Raw genomic sequence first — 12562 nt, 5'->3', positions numbered from 1 at the left:
TCATGACCAATTTGCGTGATGCTTTCTTTAGATTGGTTGACGATGACATGTGGCCAATCAACATTGCAAGCTACAAATAATTGACCTCTTCACTAAGAGATTTCTTAAGGAAAACACATGTCACACCCAGTTAGGGGCTTAGGTTTGCAAGCAAAAGCTATTGCCTCAACACGAAGGACATGTGCCACTTAAATGAGGCTCTACAAAAAAAAGGGGCACAAAGATTTTTAGGTACCCTCTTTGGTGACACTTGACATGAATGTTCACCGCTAAAACATGAAGGAAAAGGAGAAAGGCCTAGGCATTTCAAGTGCACTTTGTTGTAGATGCAAAGATTTATTATTTACCATTAAGAAAAAATTGTTCAAAATGACCATCCATGGATTGATAAGATTTGCATGAAGTGAAATCATAAACTAGGAAAAAATAATTATTCAATGGCATAAATTTGATTATGCATGGTAATGTTTGGAGAATAAGATGACAACAAGACTACAAGTGTGATGATGTTTAATGTGTCAAGAGGAAAATGTGTTTAGTTATATGAATGAGGTTATTTGAAATATAAATGTGTCAAACAATCAAAAAAAGATAAAATCATAATTGATAAAAGCACTAGATTTTGGTGTTAGGGAAAGAAATGTATAAGAAAAAGACCAAACACATTTAATCTCTAAACTCATATATCATGCAAAAATAAATAAAATTTATTACTACTTTTCATATTTATAAAAAAAATTAAAGAGGTAAATTTATCTTATAACATGTGTGATAAATAAATGTCTTATCTACCAAAAAATCAGTTAATGAAGTGACACTTTATATTAAAAGTTAGAATGTTAAAACATTACCAAGATGATATGGTTCTTATGTGGGCATTCATGTTCAAAATTAAGATTATTTGTGAACCTTAATTTTTCATTTGATTGACATGTTTAAAAACTTGATGTACTTCATTAAATACTTCACTACTTTTGAAATTTTAAAAACTATCAATCTTCAAAATTGAGAAAAATCAATATTTTATTTGTTCGTGTTTGATTGTAAATATAATGAATAAAGGTTTGGGTTTTATATTTAAATACTAATAGCAACCCTAATTTTCCTAATTATCTAGGTAGGTACACCCTATTATGGTGGACATGACTAGAATACTTATAAATGACATTTTAAAATAATTTTCACCATAACGATTCTATTAATCAATCTTTAACCATCAAATCCATCAAATATTATCAATGGTGTGCATGTTTGGTTATGGAATTAAGAACTATATAACTTTTTTTCTCCTTTTCTTTTGATCATGACTTGTATTGACATTCCTACCAAAGTTCACGTGAATTATATTAACCCTCACACCAAAATTCATGTGACTCTGCCTTTTCATCGACCACAAACATCTTGCTGTCGCTCAATTCTAATTCATTTTGCCCTCCTCACTTTTTCTCTTCTATTATTTACCTTATATACCTACCACACCTCTTTATATCAACTCATCCACGACAACCCTATGAGTACAAATGCTATCCTTATCCAGTCTAAAATTACTGCTAAACCAGTTTATGAGGCCCTCTTCCACCTCTTTTCAGATTTCTTCATCCATGAAAACCTTTCACAATGCAAAGTACTATACTTCTCTACAGTCCACTATATGCTCATAACTAAATTGAGGCCCTGTTATACCACTTTACCAAATTTAGTCATCCCATGCGACTCTCTTTTACCTCTTTTTAGGAACGCCATAATCGACAATAAAAGAACTCGATTTCGATTAACTTTCTTCATCCAGGATTGATACCCCGTTGCCAAAATTAAAAGATGGACGAAGTTTAAACGTTAGTAAAAACAGAAAATCTTCATCTAGCGTGGTATTTATACCCAAGCCAAAATTCATGACCTGTAGAATTACACTGTCAATAAATTCATATTTCTTGCTCGCAAGAATATAGAGCTAGTTCCCATATACTATATGGACATAACAGAGAAAATACTGTACGTGCAAATCACTAATAAAAGAACCTACCAACTAGTTCAAAATGTTTGTTCACAGCAATGCAATTGTAAAGATCTACATTGCCAATATCACGAATTATAATACCTGTGCCGATTCCTCTCTTATCTTGATGGCAGAGAAATATTCGATCGCTCCAATTCTCTATTCCACCTACGGAGGCCATCAATTGTTGCCCTTCATGTTAAGGAAATGATTTTTAATGTTAAGCTTTTTGTTAATTTGTCAAAGACAATGGCAGAACGTCGAAGCAAAAATACACAGCCTTTTACTCAAAAGCTTACTTTACAATATAATAGCTATAACAATTCAAAAACAGGAAAACTAAACTTAAAACCGGAATAATAGAAGAGGGAGTTCAATTGTGCGAAGAACATTCTGCTAACAAAATGGGTCGATAGCCGTAGTCCGAAACCCTGGATTTTTATGTGAATCTTCTATTTGGATTTTTTGGGGCAGTTGGCACTAAAGTTTCCACAGAACCTCATCCAAAATCTGAAATAAATTTCAATCTATTAAAATCATCTATTAAAAACATTAGGGCATTATTTTTCCAGAATCCATATTTATGAAAATTTTAAGACACCTTATGTCAAAGTTTTACAGCATTTTGTCACTCCATAGTGTACCATCCGGTGACAAAGGCAGCAACATAGTTCTCCCCTTCTGCATAAATGTTATTGCTATCTAACAAGAGATCTGCGTTTTGATTAAACCAGCTTTGTTTATGATGAAGTGGACAAAATCAGGGATTATTACCATTAATTCAAGGATGCTCTTCCGGCATCATTGAAGTCCACACCTCAGTGGGGCAACAACATTGGTTATGAATGAACGATGAACTTGTGACAACAACAGAGAAAAATGCATAAAATGGGATTTTTAGACTTTCTTCGCATTATTAGGCATTGTTTGAAATGGTAAATATGTGAAAAACCTACGCGAGTATCTAATTTTTGGGAAAATTTTCCAGGGGCCTGGAAAATTTCAAGGTAGATTATTTGCCCACAGAAAGCTCCAAAACATCGTTCAACATTCAGTAGCTAGAGTTAAATAGGTAGAACTCGTGTATCCTCGATTGTTCACCACTTGGATTTAACAGGACGAAAATAATTTCATGGCGAATATTTCCTCACAATAACCTATTGCCCTTGTGCCAATCGTAAATATGAAATGGGATATCTTACTAATTTAGAATTCCCTTTATGATATATATTAGAATTTTCATATTGCATAGTTGGAGATAAATCTCAAGTAAAAATCAGGAAAGTGCGTTCCTTAAAAATCATTACTAAAACATAAAAACAAAACCAATCTTGTTGAACAGTAAACTTTTTCAATTTTGACAGTTCAAAGGGAAGATTCTACAATCTGAAGAAGATCCTATAAGTCCCTACACCTGGATGATGCATCAGATCTGAAACGTTCAAGTTATGTCCAAGAAAATATGATAAGGTCTTCTTTAACGACAATACATGGATTATTAAATAATGCCCAATACAGCAACCAAGGAAACATCAATAACAAGTGGAAATTTGTTACTACAAGTATTTCAACTTGTGTACTAAAATTTATATTAACTCTTTACAAAAGCGGAACAGACGAATACAACAAATTACAATGCAAACTCACCAGTATAGGACCAGAGACTTCCCCAGAACAAAAAAATAGAACCAAAATCAGCATCATAAATAAAGATACTTTCTGGAAAGTAGGTTCTGCCTTAAGGAGGACAGAAATGCAAGCCAATATATATGGATGATGGTATGCTGAGACTTCTAGTAGGAAAACGAATACTTAAGTTGAATTACAACAGCTAGTTTTCTTGACACTGATCTCTTCCACTGGGCTAGGAAGAACAATTTTTGTACCAGTCAACGAAGTTGCATTTCCATTTCCTTGTTCTTCATTTGCGGTGAGAACTTTCCTACTTATTGTCTTGTAGATTTCTGTCAAGACTGTCATAAATGCAGCCTCCACATTTGTTGCTTCGAGTGCCGATGTTTCAAAGAAGAACAAACCCTCTGTTTGAGCAAATTCTTGTGCATCCTCTGTAGGAACTTCCCGTTTGTCAGCAAGATCACATTTGTTTCCTATCAGCATAATAACAATATTATTGTCTGCATGACCTCTCAACTCCTCAAGCCATCTCACCACATGATCAAAGGTTTGTCGCTTGGTTATGTCATATACCAGCATTGCACCAACAGCGCCTCTGTAGTAGGCACTAGTAACTGCCCTGTATCTGTTCCAGACGAAAGGAAACAAGACCCACATGAGACGTGATATTCAAATCTGAAGATAAATGCTGACTAAGTACGCTACAAATCTTATCTGCAAGCACTATGCTTTCAAAATTCAGATTACAGGGCTTTGCCAACTGTCTACTTCAGGTTTTATCTACATTGTTGTAACTAAACCTGTGGAAACCTTTAAAAAGCATATACTTGTATCTCTGCCAAAATTGAAAGAGAAAAAGGTTCTATAGGCTCTCCACACTATACAATAACAAGATTCACCTCATGGAAATTCTCATTACAGACAGTGACAAAGCAGTCAGCTATGAATCTCATTTACAGTATTGTACTGTACCAAATGAGTGGACATTTTATAACTTCTTTTCTTGTTTAGGATATAACACTCTTGAAGTAGACCATTAATAAATTCAGACAAATTAAAGCCCCTAATAATGCATAGCTTCACCGGTATCCTATAGTTAACATGGTTTAAGACAAATTAGTTTCTATCAGTAAGTCAACAGGTGTTCTCATCATTATATCATCTGCTGAGCCCAGAGGTTTGCATTTAGGGTACTTCACAAGATTGAAATTTACTCAAGAACAATTAGAACCTTGAAACTAAACAAACTTCCAGATTCTGCAAAATGCTATAAATTTATTGCAAAGAGAAAGAAAAAGGGAACAGAAAAGCGACTTATTATCAGAAAGTACTTCATAACAGATCAGCGCAATGACATTTTACAATGCTGTAAACGGATTATATCGTCCATCTGTCAAAACTGTGAATCCTAGCTCGCAGTGATAGGATAGAGAACAAAACCCAATACTTTAAAACAAAGGGTACTTAGAATTTGACCAAGAACTAGTTTATCTCAGAACTTCAATGCCTTTCATGATGAAGATCATCTATATACTGGAATGATCGTTATTCTATTATAATCACTATAAACAAACCATCCGATTCGAAAATGCACTTTAAGCAGCAAGAACTACCTGCTATCTACAACAAATCTCAACAATTGGAAAACAAAAAATGCTACTCAACAATCTCATCAAAAGCGCACTTTTCAGGATCCATACTTTTAAATCGTCAGCGATATATCTATTACTACACTGCATTTTTACCCTTAAATTTTTTTCAAATATCAAATCTACTGCAACCCCTTAAAACACTATAGGCCTACTGAGCAAAATAATAACCCAGAAAATTGCTTATTTCAATATTCTTTGCTTCGTAAGAAAGCATTGCTGCAAATAAAAAGGTGATAAGTATAGAAGTGCTAAACCTCTCCTGACCGGCTGTGTCCCATACTTGTGCTTTAACAGTCTTCCCGTCAATAATGACTGTCCTGGTCTGAAACTCAACTCCAATTGTGGACTTGGATTCCAAGTTGAACTCATTCCTTGCAAACCGTGACAATATTTGCGATTTTCCAACCGCGGAATCTCCAATCACAACTACCTTAAACACGTAGTCAATTTTATGGCTATAATCTCCATGCCCACTGGCCATCTTCTACTAAACCCTCTCCAGGTCACCAAAATCCCAACCCTGAGTATGACAGAAATGCGAAAGAGCTTCAAGTTTTTCTACAAATGACGTCTGAACTTAGCGATCTGAAAACCCCACAAAATAATTTCAATAACCCACGGTCAAATTCCGCCAAAAAGTGAACAGCGAGCTCGCAGGCTGGGATTCGACCAAAAGACTGGCTGTAAATTCTGCCCAATTTGAAGCACTCTACCTAAAAGATAGCCATTTCTACCCAGAAGAGTAATTCAAGGAAATTATAGCGTGGAAGATCCGATCCCAGAGCAAATCAAACGGTTAATTGATTTTTGTTCAAGTTAAAAAGGCGGTACCAGTGGAGCATGTTCCCAGAGTGAGTCGGTAGAGCGCTTGAAGAAAGAAACCATTATTAACAGGCTAGGGGATCAAGTTTATGTGGGCCAAATTTGGTAACCAAAGGTCACAGTACGATTCATTAAAATCTGGAATTGCCGGAAGAGGCTCAAATTTCTGGTCAGGCTCCCTGTACGGGACGGTGTATATCCACTCCAATCTCTCTGGAATGAATCTGCACCTTACACGTCCGGTTACTCGGGAACCTTTTACTGAAGGCCTTAAAATTCGAGAGATGGAGTGTGAAGGGGTTTACACAGATTCCCAATGTAATAGTAAGGTGGACCTCCCCACGTTGTTCCATTGATTAAAGTTCTTTTACAGTATTTGGGAAGAGAACATTTGGGGGTCATTAGAATTGAAATATAAAATAATTTTTCTTTTACATAGTTTTTTAGTAATACGTATTAAAAGAAAAAATATACCTGAATGGATTTTAAAGTGACGTTAGTTTCTTTATCCGACAAAAAAACAAAGTGCTTGCTCACAATTATTTAGGGTTTAGAAAAAGTATATTAAGATTTAGTATAGTTAAATTTGTATGTTTGTATATTCTAAATACTAAATTAGATTTTGCCAATTTTTTAAAATTTTAAAAAACAATAGTTTGGAAGTATTTAATAAAGTTTTATGTAGATATTTTTAAATCTGTGGAAGGGCTAAAATGTAATCATTTTATAATATTGTTTCATTCTCCTTATAATGTTTATTATTTGCTTATTAAACAAATGTCTTTTTTTAAATATACACAAGCTCAATTATTCGTATTCTTCCTCTAACTAATTATATATAAGATATATATTTTTATGGTCAAGTGATTTGAATAGGTATTAATTTTTTGTCTTAATTATGTTAATTCTTTATATTAATATTAATTGATTTTAATGTTGAAATTTTTGGAATTAAGTGTGAATTTGTGATTACAAAAGTTCTAATGATTGTGTAATTGATATCTATTCTAAAGTTGCTTGGAGTAAGTTGAATCATGCAATCTAATTTATATATTTTTTGATATATTTTTTTATTTGTGTATAATTGTATTCTAATCTATATTCTTGAATTTGATTGTATTAAACTATAAAAAAGATTCTTTTTAACATAAGACAAACCTCCTCATTCATGTTGACGAGAGTCAAACTTTTACTGAAGAAAAAGTTCTCCATACATATCAAACACACTATACAAATCCAAAATGCCTAAATGTAGAGATCTTTCTTTAAAACTCTTACAATTATTTTATATCTTTGTGGTAGTTGCCCTTATCCCCAAATGATCTATGAGGTATTACTAAGCATGTGATTGTGGTTGTAATTTGAAATATTTGGCATGTGAGCCACAAATTAATAAATAGTTGTAAAAAAAAGGATTAATACGATTTTTTTTTGGTAAACCAAGCCATGTGATGTGATATCATGTTGATCTAATTGTATATTGCACTCTAATCCAAGATCCCGTTATTGTACACTGTAGTCTTGAGTTTATAAAATATTGTGAATGATTTTTGTCAAAAAAGAGAGAAATCAATTAAAATACAAAATAAAATGTATTATAATGTAATGTAAATTTGTTTAAAACATATGATACTTATATTTATTGGACCTATATTTAAGAAGTTATTTTATATCTTAACCTTTTATTATAAATGACAAATAACTAACTTTTTAAATTACTATCTTTTTTCCTATTTTAACATTACGAAAGTGAACCAAGGTCAAGTAGGTGGAGATGGTATCGTAAGGGATAGGATGGGTTCATTGGTCTCTTCTTATGTTGTTAACTTGGGATTTAAGTTTTCCACCTTCCCTAAGGTGGTAACAACCTACTATGGTATACAACTAGCTAAACGAAAAGGATCAACTAATGTCCTTGTTGAAGGAGAGTCAAAAAAAGTAATCACAATGTTGCATGGTATTGTCACTTAGAGCCTATTTCTTGAGACCTCATTGAATAATCTCATCAAAATATAATGAGCTTTGAGAAGACTAGCATGTCTTTATGAAGGTAACACATCAATTAACTTTTTGGTAGACTAGGCTCCCAAACTATCAATGTTTGGACTAATCTAAATTTGAACTCAAAGCATGAATGAGTTCCTTGATTATCAATGAAATCAAATATTTCATCATCCCTGATGTCAGAGACAAGAACAAAAATCTCCCTTGTGATAATGGCTCACAAATATAATAAGCCACTTAATTATGATTGTTTTGGGGAAGGGTCACTTCACCATTCCCTTATATTATTATTATAAAGGAATTCATCCTAATTAATTATTTGACTTATTGATAAGGTTTATAATTATCTAGAATTTCTACCTCTTTGTGCTTGTTTGTTGCTTCATCGCTACTTTTAGATCGTTCTCCATGAGAAGGGATTTGATTCAAATGGAACCCAAAAATTGTAAGTCTCTAAAGAATGTCTAGGAAGTCTCATCTATCCTAAAGAAAAGTAATGTAGTCCAATGCATTGAGTTTATGAACAAATATAATTATGCTTTTTAGTAGAGTTTTCCAATTCTTAAAAACTTTAGTTAATGTCAAGGTCTTTTGTTTCAATGTAACTATTAAGATAATATTAGTTTTTATTAGCCTTCTCATTGAAGTCACAAATTTACCTGAAAAAGCCAAAGGGAATTACCAAGAAGACATGAAGATGTTTTTAAAGAGGTGAAAAGATCAATCGACTCTATAATGGATTTAATCGCAGGGGTCTCTAAAGGGTTTTAAAAAATAGCGAAGAGGTTCTCATGAGGTATGTCATATTAGGAAGAAACTTCAAAAGGTTGTATTCTCAACCTTTTCCTCTATTTAATCATTTTAGGCATATGTAAAGATGAATTTTGCATTCTAGGTTCATTCATCTCTAAAGCAATCTATAAAAACTATTATGGCCAATTGTTCAACTTTGTGCTGCTTTCCCAAAGCTCGATCTATCATCCTTATTAGTTTAATATGGCCCTTGCCCTGAATCTTTCCTTGCTCCCCCACTTATCAACCCTTTATTCATCCAATTGGGAAAGAAACTCACTTGCAATACTAAGAATCTTGATAACTCTTCCACCTCCAGTTCAAACAACCCCATATTGGAATAGGAAACATGTTCCAATCTCCCACACTCTTCAAAATGAAAGTCTGGATGTTATGTCCCTTATATCCTCTAAAGGGGAAATGTCTTTTTTGTGGACTTCACTAAGTTCATCCTAACTAATCATTTTACTTGTCAATTAAGTTAATAAACCTTTGGAAGTTCTACTTCACTATGCTTTTTACACATTCCCAATAGGTAGATACTTGATTCAAATGAAGCCCAAAATTTGTGAGCCTCAAAAGAATAATTAGGAAGTCTTGTATATCCTCCAAAAAGGCAACCTAGCTTAATACATTGAATTTATAAATGAATATGACCTTTCCCTCTCAATAGAGTTTGTTAGTTCTTGGAAAGATGAGTTAGTTAATGTCATGCGCCTCTATTTCAATGTAACTATCAAGCTAATCTCAATTCTTATTTTCCTTCCCCTTCAAGGTCTCAATTTCCTTAGAACTTGCCCAGAGGCAATAAATAGGAAGACATAAAAAGATTCTTGATGAGAGGTGAAAAGATTAATTGGGTGCAAAATAGTTTAATCACAAGGACCCTAAAGATTTTGAAGAATATTGAACAAGTTCTCAAGAGGTGTATCACATTACAAGGTTGCTTCAAAAGACTAAATTATCATTTTTTTTCTTGAATTCTCAACTTCTTATGTTTAATTATTTTAGGCAAAATGTAGAGATTAATTTCACATTCTAGATCCATTCATCTCTAGAGCAATCTATAAAATTGATCCTACTAAATGGCAAGTCAATGCTCCTTCGCTATAGTTTAACCTATCATAAGTTACTAGTTTAATATGGTCGTAAACTTGATCCTTTCATTGTTCCCACACTTACCAACCGTTTCTTATCAAAGTGGTAAATAACCCTACCTACAGTGCCAAGCATCCTGATAATCCTTTTGACTTTACTTCATATACGCCATACTAGAAAAGGAACCTTGTTCTAATCCCCCACACTCTTCAAAAGGCAAATCATTGGTACTTAGTCCCTTGTTTCCTCTAAAAGAAAAGTTTCCTCCAAATTGCTCAAAAAATCTCTCCATTTGTGCTCATTTTGAGATGAGGAAAATTGGTTCTCTATAGGGACTATAGCCTCCCAAGCATGAAATCATTGGGTTGATCCGTGGAGATGGGGAAGTTGAAAGAGTTGAAGAGGAATTAATTATATTATTAGAAACATCGTCTTTATAAGTATGAACAACATTGAAAACCACAATATCAAACGTGTGGGCAATTAGAAATGAGCAAGCTTGGAGGAGACTTTACATTAGAAGATTTTGGTGTACACAAAGGGGAGACAGAAGGATCCAAAGGTATTGCATTTTCCTACAAAGAACCAAGAGGGACAACATAGTGATCATGATCTACCCCAATCTACCATATAAGCCTTTTTCTAGAAATCCTCCTCTAGAATGCAACTTCTTGCACTAGGACACAATGTGCTTAATTGAGTAACAATTCTTGCACTAGAAAGCAATTTTTTCATACAATATTTTCTAAATCCAACGAAGATCACCCACCTTCAAAGAAATCCCAACTAGAAGGTCATTGGAGAGATCCATTTCCACACAAATGCATGCACAAATAGAGTTATGATAATTAATAGCTTGTCTTAAGTTGCAACGATATTTCCCCAGACCATTATCTATGGCTTGTAAACAATCAAATTTCCAAATTTTTAATGCATAGGGAAGAAGCACCCATAGAGATACAGTTGAGAAAGTCTTACGTCATTGATCAAATGAGGGATATCATGATTTCAAGCAAAGGAAATTGCCATGAAAAACCCATATTCCATTTTCCAACACCCATTCCTTCGTTCCTAGAAATTCAAGTTCAAGAATATAGAAACCTTTGATAGTAGGAGATATAATAACTTTTTCCAAATATTTTTCCAATTCTAAAAAGTACAAGAATACAATTCACATAGTTTTGTCCAATTTTCAGTGAATCTACAAATCAATACATTTTGTTGTTGGAACTCTTCCCTATCTCCAACCAAATTCTTTAAAATATTTCTAGAACAAAATAAAGATGACAAACCCTGATGGAAAAATCACACACATATGGATGCCCTTATCAATGTTTGTAACCAAAATGTTAGATACAAAAAAATGAGACCTTCCTCCACTTGTTTCATTGCTTCCGTCAACATTAGATCCAGGAAGAAGACTAAAAAATAGACTAGAGAATCAGTGATCCAAATTGAATCTACTAAAGAAAAGAGACCAAATATCCCTAGCAAAAGGACAATGAATGAAAATGTGGTTAACTAATTCCTCATTATTGCAACTGAGCACACACATATTTGGGAAGAACCCTTTTTTGGTATATGTTATATATGTTTCTTTGTTGTTTATTTTCTATTTATATTAATTTTTAAAAATTGAAAAATAGAACATATGAATTTTGAAACTTGTTTAGTAAGTTTATTATTATTTTATATACTATTAAAATTTATAATTATATTTTGATATATAGTTTTTGGATTTCATTGTATATTATTTTTTGCATGGACATTTTGGACTACATGATCTATCATCAAGGTGCAAGAGAGAAACAATGAAGAGAAAAAAAATACTACATAATTAAATCCAAAAACTATATATTTGATTTAGATAGATTGTGAAATTTTTATTTTATCTTGTAATGTGTAGTAAGATTTCATTGGTGAAGTAGCCACCAAGATTTAAATTATGTTTGGGTGCAACTTGAAAGTATGAATAGATGTGGGGATGAGATCCTTGTTTTGTGGCCTAAATGATTCAAAACTCTGAATTAAAAGTGCTTCAAGTAGAACCAAATGATGTGTCACTATCATATAAAAGATTACTAGATATTTCAAAAAATATTTTAAAATTTTACATTCCTTTTTAACAGTATTTTTCTTAAAATATAAAATAAAAAGTATTAAAATGACCAAAGCATTGATGAAATTCAAGCTTATTTTCACCTAATATAAACAAGCACCAAATATGCATATGTCTTGTTGGTTGAGGATGACTTCAAATCTAAGACATGGTTGCAACAATTTATGAACTACTACCGATGATGCATATTACTTTTGATTTATAAGCAACCGCCACACTCAATTTTGACAATATGCATTGTGATCTTTGCCATGGCACTTCCTTTGAAACCCATACACACATTAAACCAAATGAAATTTAAAATGCTTTTGCATTAGGCATGTCTAAAAAAATGTTCTCTCTTAACTAGTGGATGTTAATTTATAACAGGTTTGGAATTTGATGGTCGTATTGGTTGTTTCTGCACTTTTGAACCGTATATAATAGGATAACAACTTGTAAGAC

The 12562-nt window shown here is 32.9% G+C and overlaps 1 protein-coding gene across 2 annotated transcripts in view; it reads right to left on the bottom strand.

Moving 5' to 3' along the window:
• Positions 1 to 3545: 3545 nt before the first annotated feature.
• LOC149530934 (ras-related protein Rab11A-like) overlaps positions 3546 to 12562 on the bottom strand; it is a 34122-nt gene continuing 25105 nt past the window's right edge. The window contains exons 1-2 of one of the 2 annotated variants that reach the window (XM_089811444.1): positions 5538 to 6164; positions 3546 to 4256 (exon numbers count right to left, since the gene is read on the bottom strand). In XM_089811444.1, the coding sequence (XP_089667570.1) occupies positions 3809 to 4256; positions 5538 to 5764 (675 nt within the window). In that variant the 5' untranslated portion in view covers positions 5765 to 6164 and the 3' untranslated portion in view covers positions 3546 to 3808. Of the gene's footprint in view, positions 4257 to 5537; positions 6165 to 12562 lie in introns of those variants that run through there. The other variant, XM_089811445.1, reaches the window with a different exon arrangement.

Source organism: Cupressus sempervirens, chromosome 11 (assembly GCF_028749045.1).
Source record: "Cupressus sempervirens isolate cs-2001-9-10 chromosome 11, ASM2874904v1, whole genome shotgun sequence".
NCBI classification, from domain to species: Eukaryota; Viridiplantae; Streptophyta; class Pinopsida; order Cupressales; family Cupressaceae; genus Cupressus; species Cupressus sempervirens.
Note: the sequence above shows the minus strand (reverse complement) of the source record. Positions and strands in the feature narration are given on the sequence as shown.